Below are 26,716 nucleotides of genomic sequence, written 5' to 3'. Positions count from 1 at the left end.
TGGTTTTGTCTTCTTTACTTGGTAAAAGCTGAGTGGCACAATCTGTCTGACGGGTTGGTGTGATGTGGTGAAGTGGCAGGTTAGCGAGCGTCAAGTGCTGCTGTTGTAGTCAGGAAAAAAAGATGTGAAGCTACAAAAAAAAAATGGAAATGCATGCCAGGGACACAACCATTTACTTGAGAGATCTACAGATTTACATTTAGAGCTAAAGAGCAGTAGGGATAATTTACTTTGGTATGTGGCACACTATATTAAACCCTGATGGGAAATTACAGTGTATGGCAGTTTAATTACTTTTATAAGCTTTCCATAGTAATATAAATTGAACTAAGTCAGTGCTTTAACTTTTTTTTTTTATCAGCGAGATAGCACACCACTCTGAACTCACAAAATGGATTGCAGCCGCCTTGTTCTAGCAGTCCACTTCTGTTGTGATCTTACAGGGTCATGGCCATGGGATGCAGTGGGTGACACCATTTGTGTCAGGTGGAGGGCCATGCTAAGACTTCAAGTCTCTGCCTTTGCTTGTGCTTTTTAGCTGCAAGAACTTGTCTTTCTTTAGGCGTTGGCACTTTTGCATTAGAGAGTTTAAGCACATTTGTTTTGTATGCTTTGTCAGATTTTCGTTTCATCATTTGCCCAGTAGGTAGGGGAATATTAAACGTTAAACAGTCCACATACTGACAGGCGAGTAAAGCGTATTCTCACAGGTCCGCCTATAAGGCTTTTGTGTTTCACTTCTGATTTTCATGTTAGCAATAGGGCTTGTCTGGACTTTTACTAATTATCACTGTTTTCTTAATTTGTCTTTTATTTTTAGTGGCAGTTGAGTCATGATAGTCTGCACAACAGAATTATCCCAGCTTACATCATTCCCTTAATAAACCAAACTGTTTGCAAGAAACCTGATACAAATAGCTCAAGAACTTACTGTTTTCCTGAAATTTGTGTTTTAGAAATGTGTTTCTTGTACTTAATCTCAAAAAGTCCTGTCATGTCATTTGCTAACCTGCTTAATCCATGTGGAGCCTATCCCAGCTAGCATAGAGCACTGGGATGGAACAAACCCAGGACAGGGTGAACAGACACACTCACACATCTTACACACACTAGGGCCAATGTAGCATTGCCAAGTCACCTAGCAGGCATGTCTTTGGACAGTGGGAGGAAACGGCCGTACCTGGTGCAAATCCACGCGGACAAAGGGAGAACACGCAAACTCCACACAGGGAGGACCCAAGGAGCACTAAATCTACACCACCATGTCTCCCCATCTCAAAAAGTGTTACCACTAATTCGCTAATTACTTTTAATGTGTGGTGAAATAATCATTGCATGAAATTAAAAATATATATATATTTCATCAAATAAGATATTGAACATCCAGAGTAAATGTGCAGCCTTTCACAGATACAGTTCTTTAATTCTTTTTTTTTTTTTTAATCACTTTGGTGCTTTGGGACCCCCTCTGTTACTCCTCAGATGTAGGTTGACAAGATACAGATCATACGCATTTGTCAGCTGCCATTAGCCAGTAATATCAAGTGTGCACGATCTTCATTATTTAAAAGCCCAGAGCTCTGAATGCCACTGTCTGTAACCTGATGTGTCTCAGTGCTGCACAACACGGCTATGCCACGTGAATTGCGGTTACATGTCCTGTTCTAACTCCCAGTTGAACTTTTGCTCATGCTTTGTGTGTTCATTGCCCATTTTCAGACTTAAGAATCCACAAAGCTGTATTTAACACTTCTCTAGAAGCTCTTTGTCAGATAGCATGCTTGGTTGTTGTGTCTCTTTAGCTTACACAACATTATAGGGATACTTTGAGGGATTCCAACCTCACCACCCCACACTGCTGAATAAAAGAACGCCCAGTACTGGTGCCAGGTTATTTTGCCCCCTAGGCCAAGCTTATTAGTGCACCAAGCAACTGTTCGGTAGCTAACCTGTGTGATTGGGTTTTTCTACCCCTTATGATCTGCGCCCTAGGTGAATGCCTAATTCAACTTTTTGATGGTGCCAGCCCTGAGAGTGATGATGGCAATAAGGTGTTTCTAACCTGTAAATGGCTGCCTCTTGGTGCACCAATCTGCCAGTGTATTTCACCTGATGTTTTTTAGATTCTGAAAGTATTTTAAAATAATTGCCTCTTTTCCACCTTAATAAAAGGACAAGCGTCCGTGTGTGTGTCTGTGTATCTGTCTGGTTACTGGGGTTAGGATGAAGAATGTAATAATAGGCAAAACATGATGAAGAAGGGTAAAAAAAATCAGAAATGATAATACAAACACAAAATAAGGGTCTAAAAATAAGCAAATTGCTCTTACCGGCCTATTCTGCTGTCAGATGTTATATATCGGCAACAGCTGGGTGGTAGCGACTTGCTTGTGCCTGCTAAGGGCACGGGTGTCGAACTCTGGTCCTGGAGGGCAGCAGTGGCTGCAGGTTTTCATTCTAACCATCTTCTTAATTAGTGTCCAGTTTTTGCTGCTGATTAATTTCTTTTGCCTTAGTTTTAATTAACTTGACTTGGGCCCCTTTGTTGTTTCTTTTTCCTTAATTAGCAGCCAAATAATAATGAGAAGCCAAACAAGCCGCCACATGACCAGCTCATCTGTGCCCATCACACAATACCTGAAAATAAAGTAAAGTGAAGGTCTCAGTAAGGTTGATCTCTCGGGTCACCAAAACATTTTGAGTGTGTTCTTAGAAAAAACAGAAATTCAGCAATTTTGGAAATGTCTGCTGTGGCAGAATGAGAGCAGCAACAAGCCATGGAATTAAATAAAGGGTTTAATTAACAGCAAGAATCGACTTCTCATTAAGAAAGTGATTGGAGTGAAATTGGTTGGAGTTTGAAGCCCCAGTTTAGCAGGTCATCTGTTGGCTTGTTTCATGTCTCATTTCTGTTTGGCTGTCATTTAATGAAGAAAAGAATCAATTCAGAGGATTGAATCCTTAAAAACAGGGCTATTAAAATAAAGGGAAAAGGAGTTAATTAGCAGTGAAAACTGGGCACTGATTAGGAAAAAGGTTAGAATGAAAACCTGCAGCCACTGCGGCCCTCCAGGCCCGACACTCCTGTGCTAGGGCCACATGAACAAGGTGCGCAGCTGCAGTGCTAATAGCTGATAACCTCACATGTTGCGCAATGGATGAGTGAAAAATAACAATAAATCGACTAAAGCCTCAATGTGTGTAGGCCAGAGACGCTACCCCAGGCCAAAGCAGAGTGCCCAGGAGGTGGGCGCATGCTGCTTAGGAATATGTTGTTCTAGAAATGCAGATCATACTTTGAACCTGTATATACAGTGCATCCGGAAAGTATTCACAGCGCATCACTTTTTCCACATTTTGTTATGTTAAAGCCTTATTCCAAAATGGATTAAATTCATTTTTTTCCTCAGAATTCTACAAACAACACCCCATAATGACAACGTGAAAAAAGTTTACTTGAGGTTTTTGCAAATTTATTAAAAATAAAAAAATGGAGAAAGCACATGTACATAAGTATTCACAGCCTTTGCCATAAAGCTCAAAATTGAGCTCAGGTGCATCCTGTTTCCCCTGATCATCCTTGAGATGTTTCTGCAGCTTAATTGGAGTCCACCTGTGGTAAATTCAGGTGATTGGACATGATTTGGAAAGGCGCACACCTGTCTATATAAGGTCCTACAGTTGACAGTTCATGTCAGAGCACAAACCAAGCATGAAGTCAAAGGAATTGTCTGTAGACCTCCGAGACAGGATTGTCTCGAGGCACAAATCTGGGGAAGGTAACAGAAAAATTTCTGCTGCTTTGAAGGTCCCAATGAGCACAGTGGCCTCCATCATCCGTAAGTGGAAGAAGCTCAAAACCACCAGGACTCTTCCTAGAGCTGGCCGGCCATCTAAACTGAGCGATCGGGGGAGAAGGACCTTAGTCAGGGAGGTGACCAAGAACCCGATGGTCACTCAGTCAGAGCTCCAGAGGTCCTCTGTGGAGAGAGGAGAACCTTCCAGAAGGACAACCACCTCTACAGCAATCCACCAATCAGGCCTGTATGGTAGAGTGGCCAGACGGAAGCCACTCCTTAGTAAAAGGCACATGGCAGCCTGCCTGGAGTTTGCCAAAAGGCACCTGAAGGACTCTCAGACCATGAGAAAGAAAATTCTCTGGTCTGATGAGACAAAGATTGAACTCTTTGGTGTGAATGCCAGGCGTCACGTTTGTAGGAAACCAGGCACCGCTCATCACCAGGCCAATACCATCCCTACAGTGAAGCATGGTGGTGGCAGCATCATGCTGTGGGGATGTTTTTCAGCGGCAGGAACTGGGAGACTAGTCAGGATAAAGGGAAAGATGACTGCAGCAATGTACAGAGATATCCTGGATGAAAACCTGCTCCAGAGCGCTCTTGACCTCAGACTGGGGCGACGGTTCATCTTTCAGTAGGACAACGACCCTAAGCACACAGCCAAGATATCAAAGGAGTGGCTTCAGGACAACTCTGTGAATGTCCTTGAGTGGCCCAGCCAGAGCCCAGACTTGAATCCGATTGAACATCTCTGGAGAGATCTTAAAATGGCTGTGCACCGACGCTTCCCATCCAACCTGATGGAGCTTGAGAGGTACTGCAAAGAGGAATGGGCGAAACTGGCCAAGGATAGGTGTGCCAAGATAGTGGCATCACATTCAAAAAGACTTGAGGCTGTAATTGCTGCCAAAGGTGCATCGACAAAGTATTGAGCAAAGGCTGTGAATACTTATGTACATGGGATTTCTCAGGTTTTTTTATTTTTAATAAATTTGCAAAAACCTGAAGTAAATTTTTTTCACGTTGTCATTATGGGGTGTTGTGTGTAGAATTCTGAGGAAAAAAATGAATTTAATCCATTTTGGAATAAGGCTTTAACATAACAAAATGTGGAAAAAGTGATGCGCTGTGAATACTTTCCGGATGCACTGTATACCCCTCTTTTAGTGACCATACTGTAAATATTAAGACAAGAGACATATGGTACAAAAGAAAAGATGTACATATTTAACTTTCTTTAAGATTCAGCATTTGCCCCTGAAACACATTACAGTGTAATTATACATAGAAATACAGCCTAAGAGGAGCCATTGGAACAGTGCAGTAGTCTTGTAGTTTGTCAGGGAGGTGCCACATTTGCTTGGTGTTCAGGCACGTGTCGACGTCACATCGTGTTGATGCAGCTCCTAACTAGAGGCATCTTGAGAGGCCTTAGATACACTCACTTTCAACTAACCAATAACATGTACGGGATGCTACCAAATTGGCACATTCAGTGAACATCATGCATGTGCTATTTATGGATTAGTCTTTCTAAGACCTCATTATAGCACATTCTTGGTGAATCTGCTCTAATTGGTTAAGGTCCCTGTCTGAAAGAAGTTGTCCTTGCTTCATCTAAAAAATGAATGTATGCTAAACATGATTAGGTTTACAAATCCCAGAATCGAATAGTTATTTGTCAATTCTGTTTACGTGCGGTTAGCAACGACTACTGCATTTTCCCAGCAAAACACTTTGACTACAAGAGTGGTTAGTTTGATGAGTGATATTGAGAGAAGGCGGCGAAATATCCGAGACAGAAAAGACCGTCACGAGTTAAAGGGTATTAATATACCAGACCAAATGGATGACCCATGTATCAAATAAAAAATGTAAGGTCAGCATTGATTTCTTACATTACAGCTAGCATAATAAATATGTTGAAGAGAAAAAAAAAATCAGTAGATATCTTTAGTATTCAACACAAGCGTTTTTGAAGATGCGTCGCTTTCCATGAGTATCAGATCTCACTTCTTCATGGCTGGAATCAAGTCAAGTAGTTAATAGTTAATGTTTCATTTTTTTTTCTTGATCATCCTGCAACATCTCCAGGGACTACTTTGTTATTTTCTCCAACTTTATTTTTGGAACTGTAATTTGATATTGATAACGTACTTCCTCCGTGCATTGATTTAACAAAGCCTTTAACTCTTTAACTTTGCTGTCTTCAAACACATTTATGTGAGACTGAGGGTGCATTGCCCATTTTTATTTACCAGATGCCTAATCCTAGCACTGGAGGAGGGAGGCACACAAGTCATGGTGTTACGGGAATAGAGGGGTCTGCCGTATTGCTTCTATTTCCACCGCTTTGCACTTCCTGCATTGATGGCTTGACGTTCCTAATGTTTCCTTCTTGAAGTGACAGACTGTCAGATGCAGCAGAATGAAACATGTAAGCTGTGAAAGTTTTCCGTTAAGCTGCGAATCCTCTGCTGTTAATCAAGATTTTCTGTTTCATAAGAGTCTGAAAGCTGCTTCATTAAACTGTTAAAGAATGTCTGTGGCTTGTGCCACTTGTTGAACTGAGAACAGGAAATGGCGGAAGGCCAGGGATTAGACACAGAATACCTGGCTTTCATTAAATGGGTATTATGCAAGCTGTGCAAACATTAAAACATTTGGACCATAATGTACTTTTTGGCAAATTGGCAATTATATGTTCTAGCGGAGAACAACACCCAGATAACTTTTTTTAGCTAATTCTATTTGTAACATTTAAGCTGCTTACTGTATTTGTTTTATTAAGGATTTAAAAAAAAAAAAAAAAATAGGCGGCGATGTCTTCTGCACGAAATGTTTCTAATGTTTGTTTCTTAATGATTCTGCCTCACAGTTCCAGGGGCCATCACTGTGTGTGAGGAGTAGATAGATAGATAGATACTTTATTAATCCCAAGGGGAAATTCACAAAATGAGTGAGTGAGTGAGCATGTCCTCGTCTTTTCAGTTTCTTCCCACATGCCAGTATCATGCGTTGTTAGATGAAGTAGGGAATCTTAACGGAGGGTGTCCTGCAGTGGACTGGACGCCTGCCCAGGTCAAAAGTGAAAAGGAATGGATGAACATTTGCTTTAGTTCACTGAACTGCACTACCTTCATCATTTTGTGTTATTTATATTCACTATTCTCTGGTGGCACTGTGTGTGTGTGTTTGCGCAATTAAACATTTTTATAAACACTGAACAGAGATACTCTAATACCAAATCACATGTCACCTCATTACAAAGGCCAGCCCATAAATAAAGCAGCATACAGTCGCAGATATAGTATAGATTAATGATCAATGGCTGCCCAAATAATCTTAAGTGAAATATTACTCGTAACTTCACCATGACGCACATGGAAAATATTGTTTGCCCTTGGAAGAGTCCCAGAGGAAATGGGGTTAAATGAACAATTCTGCTAATTTGTTTTATGTCGTGTTTTCTGTCCAGCTCCTCCAGTTTTGATGAGCTCTGAAACGTTTGCAGTATGAAGGAGGCAGAGGCGACCTTGTAAGTAAAAAGGTGAGCCTGACAGTGCTGGCCATATTGAAAATACTGAATTCTAGAAAAAAAAATAAAAGTTGACACATCATAGAAGTGCCCTTTAAAACTTAAATTGTGTTTTTTATTCTGTGCACTGATTTTTTTTAAAGCCAAAGCATTGGGACTCCCATTTTACATTTGCGTGAGGCCTCATGTGCCCAGCCAGAGATTCACAGTTCAATAGCAAAGGGGTGAGCCCAAAAGATGGAGGAGTTCCTGTCCAGGCCCTTCACTTTTTACACATTTTGTTATGTTGCAGCCTTGTGTTAAAATCATTTGAATTGAACACTTGGTACCCTAGAATAAGTGAAAAGAGGATTTTACAAATGTTTACAAACTGAAATATCCCGCTGACTCAAGTATTCAGACCCGCTCCTCAGTACCCCATCACTGGCAGCGATCACATCGTGGAGTCTTCCTGGGTCTGACGTGACAAGTTTTGCACACCAAGATTTTCTGTATTCTTCTCTGCAAATCCTGTCAAGCTCTGTCAGGTTGGATGGAGATCATTGGTGGAGATCTGTTTTCTGGTCTCCCCAGAGAGTTGGGTTCAAGAACATTCCCAGAGTTGTCCCTAAGCCACTCCTGTGTTGTCTTTACTTGATGCTTAGGGCCATAGTCCACCTTCAGCCCAGTCTGAGTTCCACAGTCGCTGTAGTATGCTTTCATTAAGGATACCTTAGTACATTTTCTCTGTACACCATTTTTTCCTCAACCCTGTCAAGTCTCCCAGTCCCTGCTGCTGGAGAACAACTTCACATCATGACGCTTCCACCACCATGAAATGGCATTGCACAGGTGATGAGCAGTGCCTGGTTTTCCCCAGACATGACGCTAATCTAGGTTTCATCAGACCAGAAAATCTTGTTTCTCACAGTCTGAGAGTCCTTCAGGTGCTGTTTTGCAAACTCCCAGCAGGCCTTCATGTGTCTTTTACTGAGAAGAGGCAACCTTGTCATAAAGCCCAGAACTGAGTATTGCAGTGATGGTTGTCATTCTGGAAAAATCTCCCACCTCCACGCACACCAGCGTGTCCATCCGGTTCTTCGTCAGTTCTCACACCATGGCCCTTCTCCCATGTGAAACAACTCCAGGAAGTGTTGTGGTTGTACCAAATATCCCCCATTTAAGAATTATGGAGGCCACTGTATTCTTGTGAACCTTCATTTTTTTTTGTAGCCGTCCCCAGATCTACAGACACAATCCTATCTCTTCCTTCGACCTCATGGCTTGGGTTTTGCTCAAGTGTTCCACCTTCTGTGGACAGGTCTGTGTCTTTCCTAATCATGTCCAGTCAATTGAACTATCCACAGATGAAGTTCAAACATCTCAGCGATGATCAATAGAAGAGGATGCACCTGAGTGAAATTTAAAGTGCTATAGCAAAAGGTCCAAACACGTAAGTCAATGTGATATTTCAGTTTGTTACTTTTAATAAATTAGCAAATATTTTTAAGTTTCTGAAGTTCTGGTTTTGCTTCGTCATTCTGCCATATCGAGTGTTGCTTGATGAGGAGAACAAAAGGAATTTCAATGATTTTAGCATAAGGCTGTAACATAAGAAAATGTGTAAACAGTGAAGGGGTCGGAGTACTTTGTGAAGGCGCTGTAACCACAAGTGAAGGCAGATACAATTCTCAGTCTCGTCTGTGTGGATAGGCTGCGTATGCAAAAAAATTGACAACTCCTGCGGAAATCCGACATTCATCAGTCTGTCTGTCTATTAGCTTTAACCCTTCTCATCTGCATAATTCAGTACTGAAAAATAAAAAGAAATTTAAGAACAAAATGTCATCTGTTGAACCCTCATCAGTTATGTATACTTGTATTACATCACACAGTCCTATTTGGTTATATAACTAGAACTTGAAAAGCATATTTTAAGGCTTTAGTCCAAAGTAATCGGGTTTATTTTGGAAGCTTATTTTTGGTGACCGGCTTAGCTTGAATAAAGCAAATTACTGAAGGCAGATGTGTTTTTCCAGCTTGAACGTCTGAAATAAAAGGCCTAAGAATCTGGGCTTTTCCCTTTTAGATCAGCTACGGCAGTGATTCTCATTTCTCACAGACATCCCTCCATTGTTTATCTACTCTCACTGTCTAATGTCCAGCACTCGTAACTACATTTTGTTCTTTAGACTCGGGCAGACTTGTCTTCAAATTATAAAGCATCATGCATTCTTGTCAGAACTGCTGGGTGCTGTTTGTTTGGAATGTGTCATTAAAATTAAATTGAAATGAAAATGAAGATACACAGCGCTCTCAGAAAAGATTTTCTTGCCTCCTGCTTAATGTTACCCTTGTCATCTGGAGCCAGCGGAATAATGTAATAGCAAACAACTAATGAATAAAAAAATGCTTTATAGTAGTTGTATAAATCCTGTAAACATAATCCCAGAGTATATTTATAGCCCCCTCTTGATTGTTTGCTTCCTTGAAAATTGCAGTTAAGTGAAGGTTTTGCTCACATTAATCACGGCTATGTATATTGATGCCCCCCACAGTCTCCTGGATCTTGGACTGCCTGACCAACCAGAAAGCAGTTTGTGAGGCACTGGAACTGTATGTCAGAAATGGTGCTGTGAAACGCTAGATAGATAGATAGATACTTTATTAATCCCAAGGGGAAATTCACATACTCCAGCAGCAGCATACTGATACAATAAACAATATTAAATTAAAGAGTGATAACAATGTCAAACTGTTCAGCTCCGTGCCTACAATAGAGCCTGCCTTCCTCACCAGTTTGTCCCTCTTCTTTATACTGCCTTCTTATTGCAGATGTTGAAGGATGCCAGCCTTCTAAGGAAGTATAGTCGGCTCTGTCCTCTCTTGCACAGAGCATCAGTATTGGCAGTCCAGTCCAATTTATCATCCAGCTGCACTCCCAGGTATTTATAGGTCTGCACCATCTGCACACAGTCGCCTCTGATGATCACGGGGTCCATGCCTCCTAAAATCCACCACCAGCTCTTTGGTTTTGCTGGTGTTCAGTTGTAGGTGGTTTGAGTCTCACCATTTAACAAAGTCTTTGATTAGGTCCCTATACTCCTCCTCCTGCCCACTCCTGATGCAGCCCACGATAGCAGTGTCGTCTGTGAACTTTTGCACATGGCAGGACTCCGAGTTGTATTGGAAGTCCGATGTATATAGGCTGAACAGGACCGGAGAAAGTACAGTCCCCTGCGGCGCTCCTGTGTTGCTGACCACAATGTCAGACCTGCAGTTCCCGAGACGCACATACTGAGGTCTGTTTGTAAGACAGTCCATGATCCATGCCACCAGGTATGAATCTACTCCCATCTCTGTCAGCTTGTCCCTAAGGAGCAGAGGTTGGATGGTGTTGAAGGTGCTAGAGAAGTCCAGAAACATAATTCTTACAGCACCACTGCCTCTGTCCAAGTGGGAGAGGGATCAGTGTAGCATGTAGATGATGGCATCCTCCGCTCCCACCTTCTCCTGGTATGCAAACTGCAGAGGGTCGAGGGCTTGACGGACCTGTGGCCTCAGGTGGTGAAGCAGCAGCTGCTCCATGGTCTTCATCACATGTGACGTCAGAGCGACAGGCCAGAAGTCATTCAGCTCACTAGGAGCACCTCAGGGCACTCTCCTGTCTCCTGTCTTACTCAATGAACCTCCAGTATAATAGAAGCACTTGCCATCTACAAAAATTCTGCAGTGTCTCCTCCATCTTAGGCGGCATTATTAAAGGAGACAAGTCAGAGTGGAACTTTGTCTTGTGGTGCATGGGCAACAACCTGCAAGACAAAAGACCCGCTGGTGGCCTTCTGGTGTGTTAAGGAGCCCCTGAGACCTGTCGCCATTCAGGGGGAGGATGTGGAAGTGGTGCAGAGCTTACAAGTACCTGGGGATTCACATAAACAGTAAACTGGACTGCTCTGACAATACAGTGGCAGCATACAAGAAGGTTCAGAGCAGACTGTACTTCCTAAACAGGGCTACCGTGTTGTGTTTAGAAAATGTTGCCCAAAAGCATGTAGGGGTCTGGTGCCGCACAGATTCACGATTTATTTTGTTTTTAGGTGGGGACTCCAGGAACGCACCCAGCCTTGGCCTGACCGGCACACACTCACAGACACGAATTGAACAAATGAGTGAATAATATATTAAGCGGAAAATCAAACATAAACAACACAAATCAGACAACCCTCCCCTTCCACTTCGGCGATACAAATATTACACACAACAATAAACCCTCACGACAATGTCCTTAATACCGTCCAGTGTAGTAGAAACGGATGAAGTGGTATGGAGTAAAGAGGCTGATGACAATCCTGGGAACGGCTTCCATAAGAAATGAATTAAACAATCCTGCCAGTAGTCCTGAACAGTGAGGGGTAAGATTTGTTAGGAGCGCTGCGACCAAAGACACATGACGACTAATCCTCCACTATTCACACGACAGACAGTCCATTCATCCTTGCGAGAAACGATCCAGGGTATAAATGATTTCACAAGGGGTTACGTTAGACAGAACACAGGGGTAGAGAGAAACACAGACCTCTCCTCTTGCTGCTTCACCGGCCCATTTTCAAGTTTCCCGTTGGCCCTTCTTGTCCCCAGCAGCCCCTGCGCCCGTTTCAGACATCCAATGAGGGCAATACCCTTCGGGACTGCTGGGAAATGGAGTCCTTCCAGTGGTAGCACTCTTACAAGCATAACCGATGAAAGCCCATTTTTTTGTCCCATACATGCCTATCATAAATTGAGGAGGTAAACTGCAGACTTGGCAAGACAGATTTGGATCTCTTGATGTGTGCAGCAAGCGACTGGTCATGTTCTATCAGTCCATAGTGGCCAGCAACCTGAGCTCAAAACAAACACAGTGCCCGAGCAGACATATCTTTAAGGAGCGAAACCTGGACACACTGGAAGCTGTTGTGGAAAAGAGGATGATAGCAAAATTGGATGCCTTCAAGAAAAATCCCCTCCAGGAGGCGTTGTCTTATAGCACCTTTAGCCACAGGCTCATTCCACCACACCTCTGGGGGTCTTTTCTGCCCACTGCGATCAGGCAGTTCAGTGCTCCCTCCCGATGTCCCAAGCTAAATGCTGATACTTTTCAAGTTCACGTTGCAGTTTCTGCACATTATGATTTATTGGCAGTATTATTTGTACTGTGCGTTTGTGTCTTTGTTTTTTAGGTTGCTTGCTGCTGTATACATCTGAAAGTCCGCTTGTATTAGTAACGTTTATCTAATCTAACTAAGAACCTGTTAAATATTTTGCTTTAGCTTGATCTCACTTAGCTTGATTAATGGCCACATGAATGTTGGTGGCCTGTTTTTTGCCGTGTTCTCTGCAGTCCACTTTGTGCTTTAATGACCAGGCCTGACGTTTTTGTTTTTATGTCTTTTTACAGCTTGTTGTTCAGCTGCCTTGGGGAAGCCTTGCTTGTATTTTCTGACCAAATCACGGCTGAGAAATGAAGATGACATGGTGAAGGGGGAGTCCTAGCAGAAATTACCAAAGTTGTGAATTAACGGTTTCCTAAGCTGTGATTTTTCTCAGGCATTCTTTAAAAGTAACTAACAGGAACAAAACAAAAGAGCGCACTTGGAGTCGCTTTGGGGCATCCATTGTACTAATAACAGGGTGGGTAGAGGTGCTAATAATAGTGTATCCAAAGTGTCTGCACATGGGACACCGGGCACTTCGTCTGTAGGCCGACTCGAGTCTGCACAGGAAGCTGACTGTGTGTCCCTGATCTTTGTTAAAAGTGGTCGACAGAGAATGAGGAGTATCTGGGTGATGAGAGGGGGTGTGGGTGGCGACTGGCAGCAGCACAACACCAAGTACGGTATGCTGTGACCTCGGACTAAAAACAAGCGTCTCTCACTGGTGCACCCAAAAGGAAAGCCAATTTGTGCCGTTCTCACGCTGCTCTGATTGCGCCTTATGAGCTCGGACACAATGGTCGCACTTCCTGCAGGAGAAGAGAAACAATGAAAAGGGAATCGTGTGGCGGCTAGCAGTCAGTGAAGGGGCTCTGCTTGAATAGTTTAACTGTAGGCCTCCCATTTGGGTTTATGTCTTGAATCTTACCTGCCAAGGGAATTTTTTTTTTTTTTAGAAATTCTGAGCCTTAAATAAACAGCAGACTACACTTACGTGAATTGGAGTCCTGGTGCCCTTCCCAAAGCTCGAATGACGAGTCCATTCACTAGACGAGAGGTGCTGCTGAACAAATCTACCTGAGCGCTCACACCGGCCTTCATCGAGCACTGAACACATCCCTCCATGCCCCCCGTACGATCTCACTTCATGGCAGTGTGTGGTTTGACCAAAAGTGCTGCATGCTTGTCTGCTACTTTCTTGTATCAGTTAAGCTCACTTCATGACTTTTCTTTCTTTTGGGAGAAGTAAACTTGAACATGATGTCATTCTTTTTACAAAACAAATTCTATTTTGATTTTTTTAATTGTTTATGAACAGCAAAATAAATTGACTATAAAGTTTTTTGTTTTGTTTTTTTCCAACTTTATTCAGAAACATAAAGGGAAAAGTTATTTGATGCAATTTCCAGGCTTGGGCACGAGTGTTTCAATACAGTAGGAGGGTTGTCTAGTGGTGTAGCAGTTAGTGGACTGCAAACGTTTGGGCAGCTTTGCTTAAAATGTCAGTTACTGTGAATAGTTAAGTGAGCTGAAGATAAACTGATCACCTAAAGGTGTAAAGTTAAAGGTGACACATTTCCTTTAATATTTTAAGCAAGATTTAATTTTTATTTCCATCATTCATAGGTACAAAACACCAAAAAAATTAAAAGGGCGTCAAGCAAAAGTTTGGGCACCCGACATGGTCAGTACTTATTAAGGCCCCCTTTGGCAGGTTTCATAACTTGTAAACGCTTTTTGTAGCCAGCTAAGAGTTTTTCAGTTCTTAATCGGGTATTTTCCCCCCATTCATCCTTGTAAAAGTCTTCTGATTCTGCAAGATTCTTGGGCCATCTTGCATGCGCTGCTCTTTTGAGATCTATCCACAGATTTTCAATGATTTTTAGGTCAGGGGACTGTGAAGGCCATGTCAGAACCACCAGCCTGTGCCTCTTGAGGTGTTATAGTGTAGATTTTGAGGTGTGTTTCAGATTATTGTCTTGTTGTAGGATTCATTCTCTCTTTAACTTCAACCTTTTTACAGTTGGTTTGATGTTTGCTTCCAGAATTTGCTGGTATTTATTTGAATCCATTCTTCTGTCTACCAATGACATTTTCCCTGTGCCACTGGCTGTAAAACAAACCCAAAGCATTATTGATTCACTGCCATTCTTAATAGTTGGAGAGGTGTTCATTTTCTGGAATTAAGCACCCATTTTCCATCTAAACACACCTTTGAACATCGTGGCCAAAAAGTTCAAATTTGACTTCATCAGTGCACAGGACATTTCCAAAATGCATAAGGCTTGTTTATTTGCAAACCTCAGGCATTGAATTTTGTGGCTAGGATGCAGGAAAGGTTTTCTTCTGCTGACTCTACCATGAAATGAAGGTCAAATTTGTTCAGGTGTCACTGCACAGTAGAACAGTGCACCACCACTCCAAAGTCTGCTAAATCCTCCTGAAGGTCTTTTGCAGTCAAACAGGGGTTTTTATTTGTCTTTCTAGCAATCCAATGAGAAGTTCCTTCAGAAAGTTTTCTTGACCTCCACCGTTCCTGTTATCTGCCATTTCTTAATAACACTATGAACTGAGAAAACAGCTAGCTGAAAATGTTTTGCTGTCTTCTTGTAGCCTTCTCCTGCTTTATTTTTCAGAGTGCTAGGCAGGAGCCCATGGCTGCTGGTTGTTGGGACAAGGTTTGAGAAGTCAGATAACGTATACAGCTTTGCAATTTGCATCACCCGGGGGTTTCCTAATGATGACTGTGAACAAGCCATAGTTCTAACAAGGTAGTGAAGGTCTGAGAGCTTGGGGAAAGGTATGTGATACCTCAAATGTCTTGGGGTGCCCAAACCTGCATGGTGCACCTTTCCTTTTTTCAATGTACAATTGTACCGAACAAAAAGAAAGCACTAATCTTGTATAAAATGCTGAAAAGAACTGTGTCATCTTAAACGTTATGCCTTTTGGTGATCAGTCCATCTTCTACTCACTTAACTATTCACAGTTACAGACATTTTTAAGCACAAACTTTTGCACACCATCGTATCCGGCCTTCTGGTTCACATCCTCTGCCCTCTTGTTGTCTCCGTGGGCTAAACTTCTGTAACCCCAGATGTGTGTTTGTGTTAAGACCCCATCATTTTACGTGATGTTTCAGTCAGACTTCATTTACATAATCTTGGGAGGTTGGGGGCAGTTGTGGCTCATTGCAGTGACCGCCGCTTGTAGAGTGTGACACACCCAGCAACTCTGTTGAGCCAGTCTGCAGCTCACCCCGTCTGCCCGATTTGATTTTGTTTTAAGTCATTGGGGTGGGCTCAGTGTGTGTGTGTGAGAGCTGAGTGGCAATGGGCATATAATGGAACTGCAAGGAATAAAGAATGTGAGGGTTTGGACCTTCAAACAAAAGAGGGGCTCATCAGTCTGGGAAAAAAAACCTAAAAAAGCAGAGGTTACAGTTGAAATGGCGAAACTGGAAATGCATTTGGTCTGTGATGTGCATGTTGTCTTTGTCAGCCTTCATATGTATACAAACATCTGTAAACTATGAAGCCTCTGAAGGCTCTGGACATCGATACCATTTGGGAGTGGGGTGGGCTTTCCAGTTGTTTAACCCAAAGTGTTTCAGGTTACAGAATTAAAAAGCACCATGAAATAAATCTTCGTCATCGCTTGTCTGGGCTCTTCAAGTGTTGCCAGTCGGCACATCTCATCTGGGCTGCACTTGACAGTGAGGTGTTCGGTCGCTCCTGCAGGTGGTCTTCACGGCCAGCTGTCATGGTCTTGTTGGTCAGATTGCTTTGCTCTTGTCTTCAGGACAGTTCTGGTTCAAATGGCTTGTGTGTTGCCTGCATCCATCCATTTTTTCATCTTTTGTAGTGAATGCTCAACAACAGACTCTGCACGGGATCCGTTAGCCATGATTATAAACAATAATGCTTGTGTTTAGGATGAGGGATAACAGGGATTCCATATCTTTTCTGGCTGTATGCACTGTATATAAGAATATTTTAACATTAGGGGTCAGGAAAGGAGAATCATTTGTGGGGGGGCAGTCACATCTGTGACATAAATACGGGTTGATGTGGCCGAGTTCCCACTCAGGCATGTAATGAGACAAACTTGAAACTTTGAGGCCAGTCATTCCGAGTTTACGCTCGACAGTCTACTGCTACTTCTGAATGTCAGCACTTCTGCTAGGAAGACTGGACAGAAGATCCTGCATTGATGTGGAATGAAGGAAGAGTTCGCTTGGCAGGACTACCAGTGGCAGCCGTGTGAAAAAGTAAGTAGACCCCATGGAATGATTTTTATTTTTAAATATAGATGGACAGATCAAGATTTGATATTTTGATATGTCAGCATTTTGGTTCATGTTAGGAACATCTGCCACAACTCAAGTTCTCACTGGTTTTTTCTTGTTCTGTGGTTGGACTTCTGCTTTGAAATTCAACTCCTGAGTGACCAGCAGCTTAATTTGTCAATATACTCTTATCTGTGTACATTTATGTTTTTTATGAATACTTTTGTGACTTTCTGCTACCTCCCTCTTTTTACACATACTGTGCTATGAAAAAGTATTCGCCCCTTCCTTGTTTCATCTATTCTTATTCATAACACTTAAATGTTTCCAATATACAAATTAAATATAAAGACAACCTGAGTAAACACAATACAAAGAATTTATATGATCATTTGATTTATTGAAGAAAAAAGTTCACCAACACCAATGTCACCCATGAGAAAAAGCAATTGCCCCCTTAGTCACTCAATCAACCAATGAGGCAAATTGAAATTTTAGTGGTTTAATTCCTCTACAGCAAAGACTCTCAACCTTTTTTAAGTCACGGACCCCTTTAAGAACCTGATGATAGCTATGGACCCCCTCCCCAGAAATATTCACATAAATTCAACTTTGTATGCAATGAATATAATGTACTTTATTTATTGAGATTTGATTGTCTCATATATATATGACATACACAAAGTATTATTAAACTTTAAACAATCTAAAAAAAACCACTCCTTTTATATGCAAAATGTATTAGCCACTTATTATAATTATGAAATACAATCCTCTTCTGCAATTTAAAACAGATCTATTACTTCTACTGTGTTTTCTACCACCATTACTGCTATTACTACGACATCTACTCTAAACCAACAGTACCGGACTGAATAGTGAATATAAGTGTTAACTTTTACCTGACCCTCACAGACCCCCCTGAAAACCTTAGGGGTCCATGGACCTCAGGTTAAGAACCCCTGCTCTAGTCAACGCCAAGCTTGATTGCTGCCTGCCCTATTGAATTTAAACATCACTTAAATAGAACATTTCCAGCAATATAAAGTTGGCTAAAAGGTGTCAACAAGCGGCCCACCAGACCTCAATCCAAAGAAAGTTACTAACATATATCAGTTGGGAAAGGGTTGTAAAGCAATCTCTATAACCCTGGGACCCCAATGAGAGTCCTCTTCTCCAATTGGAGAAAACTTGGAACAGTGCTAAATCTGCCCAGGAGCAGCTGGCCTTACAAAATTACTCCAAGAGTGCAAAGAAAACTCATCTGGAAAATCGCAGAAGAACCAGATATCTAAGCCTCTGTCGACCAAGTTAACGTCAAGGTTCATGATTCCACTATTAGAAAGTCAGTGGGCAAAATGGTATCCATGGGTTAGATGCAAATTAAAAACCACTGCTAAACAAGAGGGACATAAGGCCTTGTCTAACACTTTCCAAAAAACACATATATTACTCCCAAAAGGTTTTGGAGAATGCTCTGTGGACTAATAGCTGAAAGGTGGACCTTTTTGAAAGTCACGAGTCCAGTTACATCTTGTGTAAAACTAACACAGCATTCCACAATAATAACATCATACCCACTGTCAAACATGCTGGTGGTAGTGTGATGCTGTGGGAGGGTTTTGCTGTTTTGGGACCTGGGTGACTTGCCATAATTGAGGGAAGCATGAATTCAGCTCTCTACCAGAAAGTACTGAAGCAGAATGTCTAGTCATCAGTCCGTGATCTAAAGCTCAAGTGTAACTGGGGGTATGAGCAGGTCAATGACCCAAAGTACAAGAGCAAGTCCACCACAGAGTGGCTAAAGGAAACAAAAATAAGGTTTTGAAGTGGCCTGGTTAAAGTCCTGACCTGAACCCCATTAAGATGTTATGGATGGATCTTAAATGGACACTTCATAGTCTAAACACCTCCATTGTGAATGAATTAAAACAATTCTGTAGAGAAGACTGGGCCAGAATTTCTCCACCCCAATGCCAAAGACTGATCTCCTGTTGCTGGAAGCATTTAGTTGCAGTTGTTGCTGCTAAAGGTGGGACAACTCAGTATTATTAAGTTTAAGGGAGCAATTACTTTTTCTCATTGGTGATACGGTGTTGGTGAACTCTTTTCTCATAAACAAATGTAATCATTATTTAAAAACAGTATTGTGTTTACTTGTATTTACTTTTGTTATATACTAAATTTGTTTGGAGATTAGAAACAAGTGTTAAGAATAATTATTTCTAATTATATTACTTTTCTTCATCATTTGTTTTGAATAAACTATACTGTATATTTGTGTGTGTGTGTGTGTATATATTTATTTATGTATGTATATACACACACACTCTGATCACAGAACACACAGTGCATCACAGCTGTCTGCATATGGGGCTACATGGCTGCAGGCCAGTCAGGATGCCCATGCTGACCCATGTCCACCACACATACAATGACCACATGAGCATCAGAACCTTGAAGCAATGGAAGAAGGTGGCCTGGTCTGAGGGATCATGTTTTCTTTTAGGTTATGTGGATGGCTGTATTTGTGTGTATCATTTACCTGGGTAACTTGCAGGACTTAAAAGTATATGCTGCTGAATACCACAGGACAACGTCAGAGGGCTTGTGGAGTCCATGCCGCGACAGGTTTGAGCTGGGGGACCCACACAATATTAGAAATGTGATTTTTAATGGTGTGATCAGTGTAAATAAATATATATTTTATCCTGTTGCATATTCTTTTCCTTTTTTTGTGCTTTTTAAATATAAGCAGGTGACAGGTCCAGTCTGTGCTACGTAATGTAATTCATTCAATAAATGACATAAGTAGAAAAAAAAGGAGTATTTGTTTAGTTGTGTGCTGCTTATCTAATATTAAATTTTGGTTTAAAACCTGAAAATGTGTCAAAAATATACAATAAAAGAAAAAAATCAGAAAGGAGCCAACACTTTTTCACAGCAGCATTCTGTTGAAAGCTTATCTAAATGAGTTGAATAAATAGATATATTGAGGAAGCTTAGACCAGTTTTGAACTGTGGACTGAGGGCTACAAAGAAAATGGTCAAATGCAGCAGATATAAATCACTCCTTATCTGTAAGGCATCAAGAACAGAAGAGGTACAGCCAGTCAGAGACTTTAAAAAGGACTTGATCACGTAAGGAAACCTTCTGTTCTGAAACCTAAGCGTCATCACTCTTACACAGTCAAACAAAACTGTGGTCCATAGTGAAGGCAGCAAATAAAAGCAACATTGAACATTCATGTCCAACAAAATAACATATAGAGAATGTGTCATTATTCATATTATGTGAATCAACTGTACCTTCAACATAAACATCCAGAAGTTTAAGCTATGACTTTGGGACTAGCATTACATTGTGGAGTGCAGCACAGATGGTCTAGTAAGAAACACTGGTTTAACAATATCTGGCCATGATAACCCTTCTCATCAAAATCAACCAATGGCAGAACATTTTCTTGACAAGGAGTAGGAGTTCTTGGAATTGACATTTAAAAGAGAGATGGGTCTGCGTGACTTGTAATTTAGGAGAGTTCACTTGAAGTCTGCAAGAAGGTATTGAGAGGAGTTATTTCTTAAAATTTTGAAGACATCCTCAACATCAGTAGTGATCATTTTACATAAAATGGCCATAATATTCCTTGGTTGAACCACATAGTCTAGGATGTTTTCATTTCCCACAATTAAAAAAAAAACGTGTAAAGGTAAATTTATTAACTCTTTCAGGGCTGATACTGACTTTTGTTGGAATTGAGGGGAAGAGGACGATAATCAGCTGTAAGCAACAAAACTCACCGTTACGTTTACGTTTGACTCTCTTTGCTAGAAGGAAAGTTACGTAGCTTTGTTGATTTGACCTCGATTGCCTACGAGTGCATGAGTAGCGAAGAGCAAACAGCATCTAAAATGGCATTGACATCTGGTGAGAGACCAAAGCGAATGTGCAAAGCAAAATACTCCATGGACGTTTTAAGTAAATTCGTTGAATAGGACTCTGACTTGTCGGACTCCGAGTTTGATGGCAGTGATCTGGAGATGGATATCAAAAACGAAAGTGAGGTACCGGCATCATCTGATCGGTCCGCAGCTGATCGGGGTGTTGAACACTTTCATGCAGCTGATGCGCCTACAGCAGCATTCCCCTGGGAGGACCACCACTCTTGATGACAAGAGGTACAAACCATATTGTGTCACAGTGACCGCCACTGCCGCCCACCTGCTGTACGAAGACATCCAGCCCACTGTGCATTCCTGTTGACCACTGAGGTGCCCCCGCGCAGTCACTGCTGCCAGACACACTGAACATAATGGCTTCCTGAACCTGACTAATGTGAAGGGTAATGAAGAACAGGAAGTGAGAGAGAGAGAGAGGACACACATCTAGGTGGCTTCTGCCAGGGTGTGGGTAAACCCTGTCTTTGGAGAGGGTGCCCTAGAGGGACACCGTTGTGAGACAGAGGCCATGAGGAGCTGCCGGAAGGACAGAGGAATTTCTCGATGCTAACCGCTGGATAGTTTATGAGACAGACTTTTGCAGGATGCAGTTAAATAGCTGCTGTTTTTTGGTGCCACATTGAGTCTAGTTGATGGGTGGTTAGGTGGGGGCAAAGCTCAGTGCCATGGGGACAGACAGAGGGACAGACAGACACAATGGAGACTACTTTGAGTGGGAGGTGGGTGTTGTAGCACACTTATGAGACGGGGCAGAAGCCTGTGCAGAAAGACCCAGTGGAGCAGCAGGGTTCGCTTTGCTCACGTCATGTGTCCCTGTGGTTTTTTTTGCACTCTTGTTGGTAGCCACTCCAGCTAGCAAAGAAGTACCAAGATGGCTCTCTGTGGCTGCCTTACTGTTCAGTTCAGAAGAGTGCGCTGCTATTCAGTGTCTCATTAAGTTCTTGTTTTTTTTAGTAAGGTTTGTTTTTCCCACTGCCGTGTGAATTTGGGAAATGACGAATGAAGGAGCTGTTGGGCAATTTTGTTGACAGAAAGATCAAAATCTATTTGAAGTGCTTCCTGTAACCATTTCATCTGGGGACTGCTCAATTTTTAAATAAGAATGAATCTGCATAACAAATTAAGGGAGCTGGGTACCCAAAACTGCAAATGGCACTCAATGGAAGTTTTTTGTTCTACAGTTGCCTGCTCGAACTGAATTGTTTTCTAACTGAACTAGTTACTAGTACATTTATTGCCAAATATGCCTGCATCCATGGATATCTCATGACCTTCCTTACTGCATTTTAGGCTCATGTGGTGCAATAACAGGCATGAGGCAGGACTCGAACCTACACAAGATTTGGAAATCGGTCACAGGAACACCCTCCTCTGGGCATATCAAAAATCAACTGGCACATGAGTGGAGACTTCGCAGGCAGTGGTTGGGCCAATATCTGAACCCAGTCTCCTGCAACTGTGAAGGTGAGCACCATCAAAAGCACGAAACTCAGTTTAAACATGTGACGTGTGATGGAACATCAAGTTGCAATATGGAACACGGTCAACCATTTGGAAATTTGTAACCCAAAATGTGACGTCTCCACCACTAATGAAAGTACAACAAAACAAAAATACTGCAATGTTACAAAAAATAACCAATAATTTAATAACTGCATTAGTACATTAAGTCCAAGTTTTGTAAGAGCATTTTACAATATCATGTAGTTACAGTCTGAAGTCTCATAAATGCCAGGCTCCACCTCAAGAGACATCAGCTGTCAGCGGCCTTTGGCTAACTGTAGTTACGGTTTTTGTGCCTAATGGAGAGTCCACCTGTACACGCAGCAGGAGCTCTCAGGGCCGCACACACACACCTCGCCTCTGCTAGTGTTATAGGAGACGCCATGGGACAAAACAAAGGGGAAGACAACACACCAAGCACATAAGCTGAAGTGACCTCTCTCAGGATAAAAATGAAAAAGTATATTAATCGGTAATTAGAGTCGCCCAGGATGCTTCTCTGGTTTCAGACTGGCCAGTGCCTTTTAAATAGGAGACCAGAAACTTTCAGCAGTTTGTACAGCGTGCTGCATTTGAGATATCGGAATGTGCTCACAACACTTCTGTTTTAAGTGTACTAAATTTGAACCAAATCAGCCCATCAGCAGCCGAGTTCTCTCGTGTGAACAGACAGATATGAAGATGATGAAAACTGATGTCTAAATTTAGACCCATGAAGATGATGCACCTTTCACTACAGTGACAGTTTCTGGGTATCTGCCAACTTCACAGATTGTTGGTACCTTTCCTCATTCTTTCTGGCAGACGTCTACATTCTTTAAGAACCTCGGATGAGGCTTAGGAGGCTCAGATTTCAAGCTGTGGCAAACAGAGGTGCAGACATTGTCTGGGCCACTCAAGAATATTTGTATGCTTATTGGAGATGGCACATTGGAGACCCTCAGTCTGTTGACAGGTGATTTTCTTCATCCAACTTTTACACTAAATAAAGTGCATTTTTTGTGTTCATTTTTCATTGTCGTGGTCCCCAGTGAAGAGGAGTGTCATGCTGTCACCACCGGGATGGCCTATTAGGTCTATGAGCAACACCACTGTAGGTTTCTGAAACTACCATTGTAAGATTAATGTTACAGTTTAATCAAAAAATAGCAAGTAAAAGAAAATACTGACATGAATGTTGCTGTAAATTGTTTTTGAAAAACCAATATACACTCACCGGCCACTTTATTAGGTACATCTGTTCAACTGCTTGTGAACACAAATATCTAATCAGCCAATCACATGGCCTGTAAAAGTTGTCAAGATGACCTGCTGAAGTTCAAATCGAGCATCAGAATGGGGACGAAAGGTGATTGAAGTGACTTTGAACGTGGCAGGCTTGTTAGACCAGCCTGCCTGGCACCCAGTATTTCAGAAACTTGTGAGCTATTGGGATTTTCACACAGAACCATCTCAAGGGTTTACAACGAATGGTCCAGAAAAGGGAAAACAGCAGCAAGTGGCAGTTCTCTGGGGGGAAAAATGTCTTGTTGATGCCAGAGGTCAGTGGAGAATTGCCAGACTGTTCCAAGCTGATAGAAAGGTAACAGTAACTCACATAACCAAGTGTTATAACCAAGGTATGCAACAGAGCATCTCTGAACACACAACACGTCGAACCTTGAAGCAGATGGGCTACAGCAGCAGGAGACCACACTGGGTGCCACTCCTGTCAGCTAAGAGCAGGCAACTGAGGCTACAATTCGTACAGGCTCACCAAAATGAGACAATAGAAGGTTGGAAAAACTTTGCCTCGTCTGATGAGTCTTGATTTCTGCAACACACAGAATTTGTCATCAATAACATTAAAGCATGGCTCGATCCGGTCTTCTATCCACAGTTCATGTTGGTGGTGATGATGTAATGGTGTGAGGGATGTGTTCTTGGCACACTTTGGGCCCCTTAGTACCAACTGAGCATCATTTAAATGCCACAGCCTAACTGAGTATTGTTGCTGATCATGTTCACCCCTTTATGTCCACAGTGTACCAAATATCCGATGGCTACTTCAAGCAGGATAACGCGCCATGTCACAAAACTCAAATCACCTCAAACTGGTTTCTTGAATGAGACAATGAGTTCACTCAAATGGCCTCCACAGTCACCAGATCTCAATCCAGTAGAGCACTTTGGGATGTGGTGGAACAGGAGATTCTCATCACGGATTAACAGCAACTGCATGATGCTATCATGTCAATATGGGCCAAAATCCCGGAGGAATATTTCCAGCATCCTCTTGAATCTGTGCCAACAAGAATTACAGCAGTTCTGAAGGCAAAAGAGGGTCCAACCCCATGTACCTAATAAAGTGGCCAGTGATTGCATATTTTTTATGCTCTCTTTTTAACGTAGTGCACCTTATCAGTACCGTGACTAAGATCCCACCTCTCCATTTTCATGAACACCAGTCCAACAGGAGGGTTCAAGCTTTTTTACTCTTTCACTTTGTACACAGTGGGCCAAAATAAAGTACCATTTCTGAAGGTCATTGTGCAAGGTAGAGGTAGCTGAGTGGGATGGGGGGGTCCTTTGATAGGCGATTCCTTGTAGTTTTTAGTCTGACAATCTGTAGGTTTTCTAACCTTACTTTGACCATTACGGCATCATGGCAGTTGGGAGTCTGTGGACACAGACTGGAGTGGAAATGCTTCACTGCACTCTGCCCAGGTTACCTACAATGTTTTGACGAGGACATAGCAAGCAGATGTTTTACAGCCCCATGACTGCTCCTTATGATGCCCCAGGTGCTTGCTGCCACGGCCATCTTACTAATGCCGAGACATCGATAGTCATAACCAAGATGGACTACAAGGATGGATAACAAGGACGGAATAACAGTTATGGCATAAAAGGGTGCAGTGTGCATTTATCCAAAATAATATAATTCGTATCCAAAGCACAGTGTAGATCAAAGTCTATTATTCAAAAATCTATACAACTGTACAAAATTCGAACAGAAAATAAATAAATCCATGAAACAGTAAAAACCAGGAATAAAAACAGATAGGATCTTCTCCTCCCCTCCGTTGCCCAGTGCTGTCTCTCACCTCGCCCTACTCACCGATCAAGGCCTGCCCAGTAGGGCTGAGACACTGGTGAACACGATCAGCCTCCTGGCCACCTTCTTTGGTGTCTGCACGTCTTTTCAAGCCTATGCTTCTCAGCTCAGAAGGAGTGAGGCACCCCTGGAACACCATTCCTCTCACTCCAATGCCACCCAACTGTCTCACCTCCTGTCCTCAGCGCCGGCTCGACTGCCCGATTTTGATCTCTCTTTGCCCTCAGTTTCTTTTCCTCGTTTATCTTTTGTCCGGTTCGGACCTTTTCATACCCTGTGACTGCAGATGTACACTAAATGATTCACTGAGCCTCAATGAGGGATGACTGTAGCAGCCGTACTTGTGCACCTACATAACAGCTAACCAGCTAACTCCCCCATTACGTACTCCACAGTCAAATGGTTTTCTTCCAGCACATCTCCACCCACAAGGTCTAAGCGGCGCTAGTTCATTAAAACACCTGCATCTGCTCAGACACACCACGGACCCCAGACATGCTCCACCACACTCCTCTCTGTGTGATAAGACCAGGACTCCCTGTGCACAGCCCATCTATTCATACAGATCTCTCAACCTTTAACCTTTGCCCCCCCCAGCCTTATTCCTTTATCAAAGTGCACAGGCTATGGCTGCCTCCCCAAACGTGATGAGGTTTCTCAGGCAACGGTCCTTCACAATGCCACATTTTTTTAGAACTGTGAAGTTGCCCTGTTTGTGTCAGGTGTGTGTAGCAAAGATCAGGTCTCAACCATTACATCTGCAACTGGAATCAAGAGAATGAGCCTAACAATTAAAATAAACTGAGAAATCAAGAAGAAAGATCTCAGTATTCATCTGCTTTATATCTTAAAAACTAAAACTACATCTCTGTCTTGATGCATGGATCCCCATTCTGGCCCACAGTCCTCTCTCCTCTTCTGTCAGCCTCAATTATACTGCAGCCCTTAAGTTTGAATTTGAAAGAAAATGAGCTGCCCTTAAAATGCACCCCCTTTTTCCAAGACTTTGTTTTATCCCGTCTCCAGTTTGCACTTTCACATCACCGCTGCACTAAAGTGACTGAAAAATCCATTTGTAGAATTGCTACTCACTTTGTCTGGTCGAAGAAAATGAAAAATGAAGCCATCTCCGCTCTTCTGGAGCTCACCAGTTGGACTTTCCTTTCAATACGCATCACAGTTATACACTGAAAAAAATGTTTTGATTATTTCACGTGAGTTATATACAGTTTTGGATGTTGGAAATAAAAAATAAACATTTTTTCTTCATCATGTAACTTTTTTTCACAAAACATTTTTATAGGTTTTTTTTTTTATTTTCACACTTCAATTAAATACCAACATTTTAACATTTGTTTG

The 26,716-nt window shown here is 42.1% G+C and overlaps 1 protein-coding gene across 2 annotated transcripts in view; it reads left to right on the top strand.

Moving 5' to 3' along the window:
* Window positions 1–13,851, top strand: part of LOC114653063 (transmembrane protein 241) — a 100,806-nt gene extending 86,955 nt beyond the window's left edge. For both annotated transcript variants that reach the window (XM_051928926.1, XM_051928925.1), the window contains one exon: window positions 12,755–13,851. In XM_051928926.1, the coding sequence (XP_051784886.1) occupies window positions 12,755–12,799 (45 nt within the window). In that variant the 3' untranslated portion in view covers window positions 12,800–13,851. The remainder of the gene's footprint in view (window positions 1–12,754) is intronic.
* The last annotated feature ends 12,865 nt before the right edge of the window (window positions 13,852–26,716 follow it).

This window comes from Erpetoichthys calabaricus, chromosome 6 (genome assembly GCF_900747795.2).
Source record: "Erpetoichthys calabaricus chromosome 6, fErpCal1.3, whole genome shotgun sequence".
Classification (NCBI taxonomy): domain Eukaryota; kingdom Metazoa; phylum Chordata; class Cladistia; order Polypteriformes; family Polypteridae; genus Erpetoichthys; species Erpetoichthys calabaricus.
The sequence above is the reverse complement of the archived record's forward strand: the minus strand, read 5'-3'. Positions and strand labels throughout refer to the sequence as shown.